Here is a 16,495-nt window from a genome sequence, read left to right as displayed (position 1 = left end):
TAATTTTCAATTAGACTTGATGACATCTCCAGCTTTTCCAGAACGTGTGGAACCCCTGTCTGTACTTCGTCTGTCCTTCAAGAACATTTATCTCTTCTCATCCAACACATATAAGATCAAATAAACTGGCCTTCTAAAATAAAGAATAAAGAAGTTGTTTAAACAGGATGGAGTCCTTGCACTGATTACCTGAAAAAAATCACTGCACTAAATACAAACCCAAGCTTTAGACAAGGTATCCTTCATATTTCCATGAGGGACACGATATTAAGAATCATCCGAGTGCCGATAATGTTGCAGTGCTCTCGTGCAGCATTAGGGATGCTGGTCACAGCCGGGCAAGCGGCCAGCTCGATCCCAAGCGCACAATCCTCACTTGCAGCTTGGCTTGCAGTGCCTGGCCTCCTGTCTGTAAATGTGTTAAACCTACTTTCACTCGCCCTGAATTTGTATAAATAATGTATATACATTTATCTGCAGACTCTAACAAGTGCAGCCTCAGGTGAAAATACTCATAAATGCATGCTATGCGCATCCCTGAAGGTGGACATCAACTCCAAACCGGCCAACTCAAAAGATAACCACACAGAGAGGAAGAAGAAAAAAGAGAAATGAATAACTTGCCAAAAGCAACACAAACACACATAGTTCTTTCTCTCTAACACACATACACACACAAACACACACGCACACACACACACACAGTGCTGTCAGTTTCTAAACAAGTTCTCCCTTCCGTCCCACAAACAGCCCCGAGTTGTGTCTGCCATTGTTGAAGCTTTTAAACTCTGGAACCACATCACTCGTGTTTACTGAGATGTGTTTGTACGTTTCCCTGCATTGTCAAAGCACAGTCAAAGAAGAAGAGACTGAGGGCATGAGAAGGGAAGAAAAAAGAGAAAAGCTTTTGGAAGTGTTCCAAGATTGCAGGAAAAGGTGCAACTGAAAGATGGAATCAGCCGGTTTGCCACCGAGTCCAGTTTCAGTCAGGCCCTGAGGCTCCAGAAGCCTGAGAAAAAAGCTCAATGGGAATAAAACAAACACCCACCAGCACGGCATGGTGGCAAAACCTGTCTTTGGTGGATTAAGCAGTATGGATAATCGACCGCACCAATCAGTGACCTCCATTTTAATATCTGAAAACATCAATTACTCTAAATGTAATCTAGCTAATTGAGTCTATTATTATTTTTCGGATCAAACATGAATTCATTTTATGTTGATTGCCATTTTATTTATATTTCAGTTTTACCTTGGATATCAAGATACAGAAAAAACATTATAGATAATTATTATTATGAATATAATTATTGAGACATAATCTCCAAATCAAAGTAAAAAAGCCTTAATTTGTATTTTTATTGAAGATTAAAAATTGTTTATTCATCTGTTCCAGTGATACAGCTGGTGGAGGCTCACACAGGAAGAACAAGGAGGCTCAAACAGAAACAGCACAACTCTTCAGAGAGGCAATTAGCCAACTTTCTAAGCACTTGCACCAAACAGCGACTGGGGGACCTGGTGCTTGGCAGCCTGATGGACAAAGTTTAAAAATGTAAAGATCAAATTAATAGGCATGGCACTGTTAATGGGAGCACTCACTATTGTTATGCAAAAAGCCTCACTGTGGCATGCAAAACAAATACGCAAAGGTTTGGAGACGGAACAGTTCGAAGGCCGCTGCTGTTTCATTTCAAAACATGCATTATACATCATTGTGCATAAGGAGGAAGCCTACAGCATTATGATGTTTTTTTTCCACGATGATTATCCTTTATTAGTCATTAAACGAGAGCGAGAGAGGGAGAGAAAATACAACTTTTAGGCACCTGAACCTCGCTGCCAGCATTCCATTAATTGCCTGCACAATGGGGAGAGCCTTCGGAGATTTTTCAATTTCAAAAAATGAGGAGCATGCATTCAGTCGTGCTCATGTTATACCGGCACTTAAATCCTACAGAGCTCACATAAAAAAGGACTCAAGGTTGCATCCGATTGAAAGCCTCCAACTACAGCCACTTCAGAAATCCACTTAGCGAGCGGGGGGTTAGAACATCTAATTCAAACAGTCGCCCTGTTAAAACGGTTGCACCAATGTCTTTTAAAAATACACACACAAACACACACACACTTTCAGGAATGCACTTTTCTTCTGTGTTTGCCTGGCTCCATTGTAAGAAAGATGAAACTGGCACATAGAGAGATAGCAAGACACAAAGAATTAATCTTGCCAGACCTCAGCCAAGTGGCGAGGGTAAATGCTTGAGTGCACGTGGAATCTTGACCTTTGCTTCGACGGTGTCACAAAGAGTGCTTTATGGGTACGACATAGAAAGAGGTCTGTAGCGTCTGTAATAACATGACAACCCGAATGTCACGACACTGTTCATCAGCCACAGAATACTGAGGAAAGAGAGCGTCTACCTATGTAAAAACAGCAATAAGAATGATGAGGTTTTTGGTTGAACTTTAAGGCACACTTAACACAAAAGACACAACAATTGAAAACTTTCAAATAACTAAATTAAAGTGAGAAGCAGAACCGACAGCAACATGAGAAGATTGAGAAGCTAAGGAAAGATTTTGGCAGTGTGAACTGTTTACGAGAGAACATGTCACTAAAATCGACTGTGAAGTTACTTATTCATTTACCAGTCCACTGGACAGTTGCTTACCGCTGGAGTTTAACATCTGAACAAGCAGAACCTCCACCACAGCAGTATCAGGACCAACGGAGTACATGTCTTCAAACTTCCTTGTGCTCAAACTAATTGGACTGCTCAGTCTGCTCCTGTTCATTTCTAAGAAACCGTTGTGTGTCGCTACAGGAGCTAGAAGGACGCTCGGACAGCACATACCTCTGCCAAGGATAACCAGAGTCTTGCCATTTTAATAAAAGTGAAAAAATAAATTGTGGCTGCACCTGTTTGCAAAGTTTCATGGAAATCCGTTCAGTGGATTTTGAGTAATCCTAATGACAGACAGAGAGGAAGGGGACATGAAAACATAACCTCCTTGTTGGAGGTTAATAAAACCCAATGTATTTCATAGGATGAAGCATCTCGGGGGGGGGGGGGGGGGTCTGAACATACTGTATATCTAAAACATTGTGCAATTGAATTACTCAAGACAAATTACATATTCCCAACCACAACACCAAACGTACTATTGTCTTAATTCTAGTGATATAATAACAAATAAATACTAAGATTAAAATCATTGAATAACTTTATCGACAATATTTCCCCAAGATGTCAGATTTACCAACACTGTAATATAGTGTGAACACATAAACACAAACACACACACACACACACACAGTTTTTCAATAAACTCAACACAAAAAAATTCTACTTTTACTACAGAATGGATGAGAAGAAGTGAAAGGGTGTGAGGTCTGTGTGTGTTCATTCGTACTCGGGTTGACAGGCAAACAGTAAAATGTATAGCCAGCACCATGAAATGAGGCAGGGCGGCGGCCTCAGATCCCATCACATAAAACCAGAATGTTTTTAATCTGACAGGACCACTAGCAGCCTTGAGCTGTGACCTACTGTCGAGAGCTCGGGAACCTACAAAGAACGGGATCATCACCAATCACGCACACATGGAGACAGACACACACAGACACATACAGACATACACACACAACCACACACACAGGATCTATCTGCAGCTATTCATAGCCACATGTATCTATGGAAATCAATTCCAGGAACCACACAGGTAAATACTATCTTAACAATAGCTCTTGTGGCTTTTACATTACTGAGCTGAATGACCAGCATCAAACACGGGAAGCAAATAATTTGGCTGCTGCTCTTACTTAAGACTGAATGCTCTCCATCAAGGCCCTGTGCGAGTTCCACCAGCTGCCTAATGAGGTGACGTACATTATCCTAAATGTCTTAATGTGAGCGTTTTCATTCAACTGTCTTAACTCCCACACTGTCAGCAACGGATCAGTGTTTGTGAGATCAGTGTTTGTTTACACTGCAGATTTTAAAGAGCACTCAGAAGAACACATGAATGCACCGTATGAATGGGTGTGTGAATGGGTGAAAGGCAAAACTGTGCTTTAAAGCGCTTTAAGTGGTCATGAAGACTAATAACACTCTATATTAATACAGACCATTTACTATTTACTGTACCTCTGCCAGGGCAACAGTCTGCTTCAAGGGATAGTTCACCCAAAAATAAAAATTCACTCATTATCCAGTATCCACTATGCTGATGGAGGGGTGGGTGGAGTGATTAAGTCAACAAAACCCATTGGAGTTTAAGGGACAAACAGCGTTGCAGCCAAATCCAATTCAAATTAAGTAAATGGGGACTAAATCTTTAGACGTAATAAAACACCAGAAAAAATTTGAAAATTACTCCATGCTGCTCTTGTGGTGTCATCTAAAGGTCTTTAAGCCCCAACATTCATATTGGATTTGAAACGGCTTAATTTACACCATGTTGTTTACCTTAATATTCTTTGTGATCCCGTGATTTCATTTTTGTGTGAACTAACCAGCATATCCAAATTCTCAGGCTCATATGATTTATATCAAGATCCATGAAATATTCTCTGGGAAAAGTTAAATATCTCTAAACCAGCCAATTCTCCTAACGACAAAGACAATTAAAATAAATCCTGGACTAACACTTAATCCACACGAAAACAAAAGGAGGTCTTTGTTGGCCCATGTTTTTAGAAATCTGTTCAGCAGTTTTTGTGTAAACAAATAAACAAACAAATGTGCAGGTCAGAAAGCATCATCTCCTAAACAGAAGTATTAAAGCAATACATTTACAATATAAATATACATCCTTGACACACTGCATCCCACATGTATAACCAAAACTAAAGAGTGAATGTTTGCATGTGCGTCCACAGATATAAAGCGTCTCTGCACAAATGTCTCCTGGTAAGATCATCATTAAAATTCCCATGAAGGCTGAATCTTGCAGAAACTTTCTCTCCTTTCTTTCTCTCTCTGCTTCGGAGCGACACGGACAATTGCTGGTAGGCCTTCAGATGCAAACAGCTGCTGCGACGCTGTCACTCTGATGCAAAACTCTCCAGGGTTATTTAGTCTGCTGTCCTTCTCCTGGGACGGCAACAGTTTCTGTAAGCTGCGAAACACTCCTAAGAGGCCGGGTCCTTGCCAGAGGCTGCACTCACACTGCACTAGGGGTTCCTATAAATGAACATCATAGCATTTAACGTAGATGAAAAAAGGAGGCTATATAGGCCCTAGTGAAGATCTTAGGGGGAACATCAACTCCTTGTAGGTGTAACAGGAAAGGTTGCCTCTCCTCACATGGACGTGCTGATCAACGTGGACCTGACAAGCCCGGGATCAAATCTACTAAATCAATAGTTTGGCCAATCACCTAAATGTATAATCTTGTAAACATTTGGTTTTTGGGATTCCGTGCTCTCTGGTAGGGGACGGAGTTTGTGTGGGCCGACCCTCTGTTAGATATCACGATAAGAACCAGCCTAGCCCCGGTTGCTAAAGCAGCTGCAAACCGCACCGTGAGACAGCAAAGGCGTGTTCTGCCATTTTATATTCCCAACCAGGTCATGGTTGCCTATCCGACTAAGCTGCTGAATTACTGAATGGTCATTCCGTTGCAACTTTAGGTGTCATCTGATACTTCCCACACACAAAATCTACACAAGAGATGCTCTCCCCTATTTTAGCCTGATCCGTTACAACAAATAACTTACGACACAATACTTATACTCCAACAAACCCAAGGGAAAACATAGAGTTTGTCAGTCTCACTGCTTCTAAAGATGAGCGCAGGATGGTTAGACAATAACTGTGTTTGATAGACAATCCTGTAAGTGCAGCTACTCAGCAAGTCTCTTCTTTCAAGGTAAAAATGATGGAATAAAATCACTACCACTATGTTCCTACCAGATCAGAAGTGTTGACAAAAGAACCAGAAAACATTCTGAATCTAATCAAGGTTCTGTATTGAGTCAAATAAGGGTCATTAATGCTTTATGCTTGTGAAATGAATTTTACCACCTTTTGTGTCCATGTTAATGTCGGAAATTATAAAACAAAAAAGTTTTACTGAATTCTTCCAAGTTCATTATTTGTTCCACTAATGGATCCTTTGTATGTTCTGAGAATGATAAAAAAAAAAAAAAAAGCATTGCAACCAAGTCAACTGAGTGTAACGGGCCAGAATCCAAATCTCTGATAGGTCTGTTCACATGGTGGTCTTTTGCATACTCGCATACTCCACTGTATTTACACTCAAGCCCAATTCTGTGCAACGAGACTCTCAATGGTGTAAAGTGAACTGTTCAACCTTGTTCGTACAACTTGTTGCTGGTGCTTGAGCGGCGTATTCAACTCCACTTGAATGTCCTTTAAGTGTGAATACGCATGTGGCATGTGCTTGAGGTGACCCACAGTTTTGCTACTGATAGCGAGAGCATCATTTGCAAGACGTGATACAAGTCTATTATTCACAATGAATTGCAAGGCACGCACAAAGAATCCCAAACTGGCGACACCAAGGTAATTCATGCATTTATGACAATACTGGCATTCTCTTATATCAACATGGAATTTCCTCTTCACAATTGACCATTTATTTAAAACCTCCTCTTTTGCTGGATTTTGCTGTTATGAAGCCAATCATTGCATTTTGTGATCAATTTGCAGAGTTGGATGTATTTGGTTTTCTGTGTCATCAATAAATTGGTGGTAGCAAGGCTCCAACTGGCTGATAAAACAACAACACTTTACATTTTCAACAACCGAAATTGGTTGGTTGTCCAGGCACCGTGAATGTAGTGGTTTTCTGTTATCAGCTTTGCTTTCTTAAGGGAGTTTTAATCATTTTTTTCTTAATTTAATTTAAGTTAAATTCATACTCTAAAAGTCTAAAATCATGTTTATGGTGTTGAAGTTTCCAACTGCTCAAAAACTCCTTAAAACAAACATGTATATCAGTTTAATGAGTATTGTTGAATCAACTTCTAGCTCCGAACACAAGACTGACAGCAAGTGTGCGGCGTCTTCTGTTGGATCTCATGTTAACTGGCATTTGACAAGTTTTCTCTCTAAGACTGTAACAGAGCCTAACAGATCGATGTATATCAAGCTCAGAGTCTAATGTAAGGTGAGTGATGTAGGGTAGGGTGAGGCTGCATGAAGCCCGAGGCTGAATACCAAAGCACAGGGCAGTGGTCCGATCAATACTGGCTCATCCATGGACGAATGAGTTTGGGGTCGTAGGCAGCAGAGTGACAACACTTCCTGACAGAACTTGGCTGGTCATTGTCGTCTGAAAGTGGTTACACTAAACTGTGCAGTCACTGAAAATTTTTCTGAAAACTAAAAACTAAAAGCTGCGAGTTTGACACCAGGTTCTACAGTTCAACATTAAAAGAACTAACTGAATCCAGTGGTTCAGATATAGCAAGGGTGATAGATACCCTATTTTTGTGTCAAAAGCAAAAAATAAGCACAGACGTAAAAGTAATAACAAACCTGCACCCAACTGCAAAATCCTTGCTTTGTAATAACTAACAGTTGTATTCAACCAATATTTTCCTCTTGGCGGATAGGACAGCCACACCCAGCATAACCAAATCAGAAACAGACATCCACAACTGATGAAAATGTCAGTTGGAATTTGTGAAAAATCATAAATAATGGATGTTCCATGTAGGCAGGGGAGCATCTTCAATGAGCCCAGAGTGCAGGGCATGCTTTCTCATCTCTAAACAGAGTAGCCATCTTAATGACTGCGCCCAGAGACCTCGGGTCTCCACAAGCCATCCCCCCTTTTTGCCCCAACATCACCATTGGACCCCCCCTTACCTTGTCAAGCCTGTCCACGCTTCCAACCTCTGCACAAAGAGGGGAACATGAGCTCTTAAATTAAACATTCACAGCAGCAGTCACTGCCTGTTTCAGGCAAATCAGCAGAAAATGAAACAAACTGGGCGCCTCAAGAAGATCCATGTGTGTGCAATTGAAACATTTTTGGGGAGAGTGTGTGTGTGTTTGTGGGGGGGCTCTCTTAAACCTGGCAGAGAACAAAAAAATGAATAAGATCACAGGTGCGTTTGCTTTGCGGGTATACTCATTTGTATGTGTTTTGTAGATGAGGCTTTTTTACCAAAGAGGTTGTGTTTTCACCCATATCCATTTGTGAGTTGGTTTATTGGTTTGGAAACAAGATTACCCCAAAACTACTGGATGGACTAAAATGAAAATGAGTGGAAAGATATGGAATAGGTCAGGGAAGAACCCCTTAAAGGTTGGTGCGGATCCACAGCTGACTGCCGTTCCAGGAATTTTTTGAGAGATAGTATATGTTCATGAAAATAATGAGTGTGTGGCATGAGGTGTGAATCCAAATAAAAATATGGATCTAGTGTTTTTACTTGTAGTATCATAGGAGGACTATGGGCCTTGGCGGAGGTAAACTCCACTGAGTGCCAATCTTTTGCTTATAATTAAAAGTACAACAGATTTTATTTTGTGGGTATATTTCATTTTGTGTGCTAAGATGGAAAAAGAAAGATAGCTGTGCATATTTCGTTTAGCGACAGAATCCATAGGATCCAGCATCATCCGGACAGAGGTCAAACCTGGGGAAGGATGACGGTGGATGCGGTAGAGACCACTATCCTCCTCTCCCGACCTGCATTCAGACATAAACAGGAAATTGCCTACAAGGAAGGAAGTCATATTTTTTTACAGCTGTGCCCTGGATGTGGAGAGCATTGTGCGAGGGCGGCACTTTTGATACATGTATGAGACTTACTCTCATATGTGCTTTGTATACGATGTCTGATGTCTCCATGTTAAGATCACACACAACCTGTAAAAAAAAGAAAAGCCAGGCCCACTGAGGATTGTGTTTGTGTTTTGAATGAAACTGGTGTCATTGTCTTTTCCTGTCATCAATAAAATGGTCTTTTCCTGCAGCCACAACCACAGATAAACCTTTTTGTCTCTTTGTTTTTGTTCTTGGAAGAAGATCAGAGCAGTCGCACCACTCAGGGCTTGTGATCTGTCAGGGTGCACGGATTTATATGGCATCCTATGATGCTCATCACATCTGCAAGTCACAGTGATAAATCAGATTGGCAGGCTGCACAGAATTAAATATATATATATATATATATATATATGCAGGCTATAGGCTGGCTTAGAAGCAAAGGGGTTTCATATTATAAAAGATAACAAATAAAGTTGTTCTAAACAGGGTTTCAAACTCCTTCTCTTCGTCAGGTGTTTCCCTCATCAGTACAACAACACAAAGGAGATGTGTTCCTGTCACTTTACCTCTCACAGGAGATGTGCTCACACACATCAGAGTCCACAGATTTGATCAGTTTCGCTGTCTTGCCAAAAGGGTGGTTCAACTATGCTGGGAGGTGGAAGCTGGGGATGGTGGGGGAGGCAGCCCACAGCCCTACAGGAAGTGATTTAATGTCCAAAAAGACATGCGCTTGTTTTTGCGCTGTCTCTTTCCTGTTGTGTTCTGATAGGGACTTCCTCTCCCCAAGGTGGGTGGATACGGTGTCATCCGTCCATCCATCCATCCATCCAACCCACCCACAGCTCACGGAAATATCATTCCGCTGCCATGCCATCCCAGCGAAAAACTCATCAAACTCTTTGAACATCAGTGCAAATGGTTTTAGTGTGTGTGTGTGCATGTGTGTGTGTGTGTAGCTGGGCCGGGTGGACACATTGGAATGATTTACTGAGGTTTTGAACATACAGTGACACATGAATGGAACGGTAAAAGAAGAAAATGATACACAACCAATGCTATGAAGGTAAAAGATTGCTGGTAAGGGGACATGAGGAAGAACACATTCATGTTTTTAATGTTGTGTGTACTAGTGTCCTCACGCATCTGTGTTTGTGTGTGTGTGTGTGTGTGTGTGTGTGTGTGTGTGTGTGTGTGTGTGTGTGTGTGTGCTTGAGGGATAACCTGTGTGTGTACTATGAATGGGCCTGTGGAGCCAGAGGGCTCAACCTCAGCCATGGTAACACCAGGATGATCTCTTCCTGTCTGCCTCAGTATCTCTGCAACCAACTCCCTTCCTTTCCGCTAAAATACATGGAGACACACAAACATACACGCACGTACAAGCATCTCCTATTGAAGGCATCCCCCACCCCATCCCTGAAGTTTAAACACCTAAACCTGAACCTTGTCCTAACATTAATATGCACACAACCTTTAGTTTTATTTATTATGTATTACTATATGAATAAAACTGTCATACAATGCAATACGAACACCGCCTGCAGATTGGGGTTAAGAGTTCTAGACAAATTAACTTGAACAAAGGAAGTATTTAATTTAGTGTTGTCAAATGCTTCATTTTAGCAAATTAACAGATATGATGCTTTGTGAAGCCTTTTGATAAAGACATAAAGACTCAGGCCAACCTGTCACCCAAAACATACTTAACAGTAAATTAAGTAAGAGTCTAACTCAAACACATTTCCGTTTGCTAACAACTAAAGTTAGATGGTATTTTTGACTAATGAATAAAGAATAAATTATTTAACGAGTGTCTTCTTAACCATCGGCTCCCGTGTTTTGTTACAGTCTGACATTAAATCACCTTTAGACCTTTTTTGTTACATGAGACAGATTTATGTGAATCTACCAGTGACCAAAGCACCAGATTAAACAATATGCATCGGCTCTTCTCTCTGTTGAATGATTTAACACTATCACACACAAAAACAAACGCACACACAGAATGACCTACCCCCCTAACCTCCTCTCTTACTCATTCACCCTAGCAACAGTAACACAAACTGCACACTATAAGCGTTTCACACACACGCACACACGCATACACACACACACACACACACACACACACACACACACACACACACACACACACACACACACACACACACAAACCAAGATGTGTGCACACATATACCTACAGATGGAGGAAATAAACTCATTGCTGCCTGTGTCTGCTGAGGATGTGAGGTGCAGTGATGGCACATTAACGATAGGACCCATGACAGCAGTATGCATCAGCCTCACTGAACAAAGCGTGCGGCCAGATTTTAATTCAATGAGGATTGTTTAAGTGAAACAATGGCTCTCGGCCCCACTGAGGGTTCGCAAAGGGTGAGAAAGGTGAGTTTGTCAGTGGAGTTTTTGTGTTTACGGCTATAGATGATCCCGTTGGTTCAGCGGGGTCGCGGATCAGAAATATCACTGTAGCGCAGCGACATCCGCTGTTTTTCAGGTAACCAACAAAAAGGATTCAACAGTGAGTAGGCCGAATGGGAAATGGTGCTAGAAACGCTCACTGAGGCGTCATAAAAACTATTTGGAGACTATATGACTAATGATTGTCACATACAACATTTTAGCAGACACTGTTATGCAAAGCATCCAACACTGAACAGGCAATATGTTGATGGTCTCTCAAAGAGTCTCTGAGAAACACTGGGATGATGAAGTCACCCAAATTTTAATACAAGTAAATACTTTGCTACAGACAATACACAATATTGAAATATTACTGACACGTGTCTGATTAATACACCTATTAATACCTATTTATAATATTTTAAACATTCAGTTTGTGGTGTTGTCACATCAGACAATTTTAAATTTGATTACACTAAAATATCACCCAGTCAAATTCTAATTTGTACAGATGTCATGTTAATTTATTTCATTAAATTTTCCATCATCTAGTAAAAGATACATTTCTGATTATTTAAAAGGTAACAGAGATGTGCGGCTTAAACGACCCACACTATAACTTTAAAATAAACAATTTTAATCACCCATGAAAACACGAAATGGAGAGGAAACCTACTGTGTGTGTCTTTTCACTCCAGTATTTGCATTCCTCACAGCCCATTTGCTCTATGCTAATGGGTCTACTCATGCAGAGCAGCAGGTCTTAATGAAAAACCTTTGGCTAGTGATCAGTGCTATTGATTAGCCTGAGCCCCAGCTCTAAGCAGGGCTAATTGATCAATCACCACTGGTTGCGTTGGATTAATGGAACATGACTGCTGCTCCCCCCCGAAGACATATCCACGTCTAATGAAGAGGCCCCGAACGTGTGTGTGTGTGTCAGACATTTACGTTGTGCATATGTTAAAGTGCATTAGTGTGTGACGATACAGGAGTGTGCAGAGCTATAGATTACACTTCTTCAAATACAACTGATTTTGATTAACCCGATTCAAGCCTTTGCCACTAAGAGGTAAACGCTCTATGGTCTCATTTACTCTAAACAGACCAAATCTCTGTGGTGCAAACAGACCTGAAGAGCCTGTTTTTTACAGGGAAGAATATAAGTGCATTGATATACATATATTTTTTGCTAATACTATATACCCGACCTGCGTTTAGCATTTTTTTACAAATAGGCAATGGTTACTTGATTTTGTATGTCATATGTTGGAAATTCCTTGTTAACTACAGGTGGAGAAATGTGGTTTTATAGTTTGTCCAGTCAAGCCAGTGTGTTATGGGGAATTTTGATCAACAGCTTATAAATAATTTATAGTAAAACTCGCCTTGTCCTGTTTTAAGAGCTGATAAGCTATTCAGAAGAAAATTCATTAGTCTGCAGTGAGTTTCCAATATCAGCTACAAAAACCACATGTACGTTGAACTATATTTCACATCTCTTGCGAGTCCGAAAGCTGACGGACACGACACCAGCAGTTTGAAGGTCTGAAGCACACACAGGCCAAAACAGGAAGCCCCACAACCCCCCTACACACACACCCCAACACACACGCACTAACACCCACATTCAAAACCCTCCTGTTGAATGACTGACAGTCTAGCTGGCCAGAGGTGGACCCATGGCGGATTTGTGTCTGTATATGTCTCTGTGAGCGTGTGTGTGTGTGTGTGTGTGTGTGTGTGTGTGTGCATGTGGTAGTGGGGGGGTGGGGGGATGGACTGGAGGTTCCAGCTGGCCTGTCATGGGACTCCCAATCGCGTGTGAGCGGTACTGAGAGGGAGCTGTGGCTCACTTGTCCAACAGTGAAACACTCAACGGGCTGGGAAGGTCGACTAGGGTGAGTCCAGCTCGGCATTATTGGTTTTTTTCTGTTTTTTGAAAAGATTTAAACAAATCAATAAGTAATTTAAAGGTTTGAAAAGTTTATCACTGAACATTTCTGATAAATCCTAGGGTGTATAAAAAAGGAATTATTGAAAATCTAATTCACCAAAAAACCACTCATGTTGCCAAACAGTATCATGCTTTTATTCTGATAGGAAGACAATACCTTGCTGTTTTGACAAATCAAGCTTTGTAGCTGGTGAAAAGTTTAATTACATAAACTTTGAACGAGACCAGAAAAAGCCTGACAACAGAACAGCATAACGATTACCTCGTGATGCAAACCCGGCAAAAAAAACAAAACACCACACTCACAACAACCTCACGTTTGATTATGATTGGACGCAACAACCTGTCCAGACAAAGTGTCCATAGCAGCACCAGCCAACCAGGACAGAGGCTCCCACCCTGGCCTGTGCTGAAACCAAAGAACCGCCCTGAGAACACACACACCACCTCCACCTCCCGTCATTTAGTTAACCTTGACCAACTAACCAGCCACACATAAACACTCACACACCCCCTCTTCTATCCTTTGACTGACTCGCACATTTTGTGGAACGAGACCACACTTCCACCCAATAACCTCTGGTGTGAACTTAATTGTGTATACTCAGGTATTGAGTTTCGGGCCATGCCTGGCTCCCACAGCACTCAAAGAGAAACAGACGCTGTGAACCTGACAATGAGTAAGAAGGGGGGGAAAGGGAGAGGGAGAGAGAGAGAGAGAGAGAGAGAGAGAGAGAGAGGAAGAGAGAGAGAGAGAGAGAGAGAGAGACAGGGACCACCCAACAGCTGCGAAGAAAAACAAAGCTGGGTGGAGAGCAAAGTCAGCTTCGATCACGTCGGCGCTACGACAGTTGAAAGTTGTTGTGCAGTAGCAGTTTGGCGAAGGTGAAAGAGGCAGAGAGGAAGAGGAAGAGAAAGTGGAACCCCCCCCGAAAGACTTTGGTTTGTATTTAGTCGAATTCTTTTTAAGGCAAAACATATTTATTTTCTATATTGTACATTTTGGTTTTATATTCAAAGTAAATAGTAATTATTCCTTAGTGAGGTAATTTTTTTCTTAATATGTCAGTTTTCTGTTGTGAAATTAAATGAACTTGCTGCTTGAATAATAAGCGGTTATCTAATATATACAATTTTTTTCCCCTAAATGATTCACACAATTTGTGATTGATTAATTGATTCAACTTATTTATTATAATACATGCTTCAGGACTACAAACTACTGGACTGGATGTGAAGTGAGATTATGAACAGCTTTGAAAAACCACCTCTGAATGTTAAGTGATCAACAGTCTCCCCTCTCATTACAATAACTCATGTGACCTTCATCAAGATACTGGAACACTATTAAACACAGAGGAGTTCACTCTTGTCTGGACGAAGAAAAGGCAAAATACATCCATACTTTCTAAAAGTACGTGTAATTTTTATAAAAAGAGAAATCTCGTATTTGACAATTTCATTTTGACATAGTAAGATATATTCTACAACATGTTACTCATAAGTTTAAATAGTTTGCATAAATTCACATTTTATAAGGGATGTGTGGTTCTACTGCTGTCCACCAGGGGGACGATGATATGCAGAGTCTGATCAGGTCATTGGCGGCCTCGCTTTATTTCAGCGGAGAGTAAGTTATTCAAGTAAAGTTGCGTGTGTGTGTGTTAGTGTGTGTGTGAGAGAGAGAGAGAGAGAGAGAGGGAGAGAGAGAGAGAGAGAGGGTGACCCCTTCTGAGCCCTGTAAGTACTTTTATCTCACAAAAATCATTATAATATAATTTATTACAAATAATTTTGAAAATCTGAAGTATGATAAAAGAAATGATTACATTGTTTTAGAAACTTACAAAATGCAACAAGTTATATTTTAAAAAAGCGATTAGTTCACTCAATTATTATTAAATTATTTAACAGTATACAATAAAAAAAATTGATAAAGTGACTAAAATAATTAGCATCAATAATTCAGAGCTAGATTTTTTAAATGGCACTTTCTAAGATAAGTATCAAATAGTGTAGGTCTTATTATCAAGTAATTAATTTACTGAAGACATTTTATTGTACATATCTCTAACATATTTATTTACTACATGTTTTTCTACTTGTATTTCTTTAAGTCCTTTTGTTCAATCCAACTGAACTAAAACAGAACTATACTGTATTAAGTCAGACAGAGAGAATTATCAATCCTGCTGCTGTTGAATGTGTTAACCTAACACAGTTACAGTTCAACACCAGAGTTTAGTCTGTTTTTGTCCAAAGTCAAAGATCAAATGCCGCAGTTCAGCCCCGGCCCCCGTTACCCAAAGCTCCACGTTCCAGCGGAGCGACTTATATATACCCCGCTGTGTGTATGTGTGTGTCAGGAGTCAGTTACCTTTCCATGCTGATGAGTGCCTTTGAAGGGTTGGCTCGAGGGATTTTCCAGTCTCTCTGGAACACAAGGAATGGACAGCTGACCTGAAGACAGACACACACAGACACACACAGACACACACAGACACACACGCACACACACGCGCACACACACACACAAACACACCCAGAGTTAGCTCTGGCAGTCAGTGCTGCAAAGTAACTGAAGACACAGATGCACACACACACACAAAGACAGGGATACACTCCATGAGCGAGTAAGTGAGCAGGGATTATCCTAAAATTCTATTGCAAACGAATGAAAACATATAAAATTCCGCTATTTACATATCTCAACTTGATGAGACATGACAGAATTTCATGGTTATTTTACAACCCAAATATTTCCCCAGAAAAATCTCAACATTGGGCTGATATTTCAAATTTCAAATAACAGAAAGGAAATTATACGAGAGTCCTCCAAGAATGACTGGATGTGGCCTTGCTGATTGATTTGCATGTGTTCTATGTCAAAGCAAACATGTACTTGGATGAATGCATTAGTTAAATACACAAGTGGCTGATATTCTAATGGAATTTCAGAATCATGACCCACAAAGGGACCACGCCTTATTAACACAATGCTGCAGTTTCTAGGAAGTGGGCAAGGAGGGGGCCAGAGGGCAATTCAACTACTTTACCTCAGTATTCTTCTCATGTTTGATCTGTAACTGAAGCATTAAATATAAATGAAGGGTTCCCCTTGAAAACTCAGGATCCACGATTACATGAAATTCATCAGGTTTTTCCCTCTATATGACCTGTAATTTGCACGGATCTTTTGTACTGCAGATGGAAACAAGACTAACAAGTCTAAAAGAGCTAAATGAGGTAAATGATTATAAAAGCGGAGCAGAAAGCAAAGAAGGCACGATGAGAACAATTCAATTTACATTTCAGGGATTTAACTGATGCTCATTGTATTGTCTGAGCAGGTAGTGTAAA

General features: G+C 40.6%; 1 protein-coding gene across 1 annotated transcript in view; it reads right to left on the bottom strand.

The window, feature by feature from the left end:
- The window catches only part of LOC133960363 (adhesion G-protein coupled receptor D2), an 81,541-nt gene that overhangs the window by 2,206 nt on the left and 62,840 nt on the right, over nt 1–16,495 (bottom strand). Inside the window, exon 24 of the mRNA XM_062394891.1 lies at nt 15,513–15,595. Within this exon, the coding sequence (XP_062250875.1) occupies nt 15,513–15,595 (83 nt within the window). The remainder of the gene's footprint in view (nt 1–15,512; nt 15,596–16,495) is intronic.

The sequence above is a fragment of the Platichthys flesus genome, chromosome 9 (assembly GCF_949316205.1).
Source record: "Platichthys flesus chromosome 9, fPlaFle2.1, whole genome shotgun sequence".
Classification (NCBI taxonomy): Eukaryota; Metazoa; Chordata; class Actinopteri; order Pleuronectiformes; family Pleuronectidae; genus Platichthys; species Platichthys flesus.
This window is presented reverse-complemented; position numbering and strand designations above follow the sequence as displayed.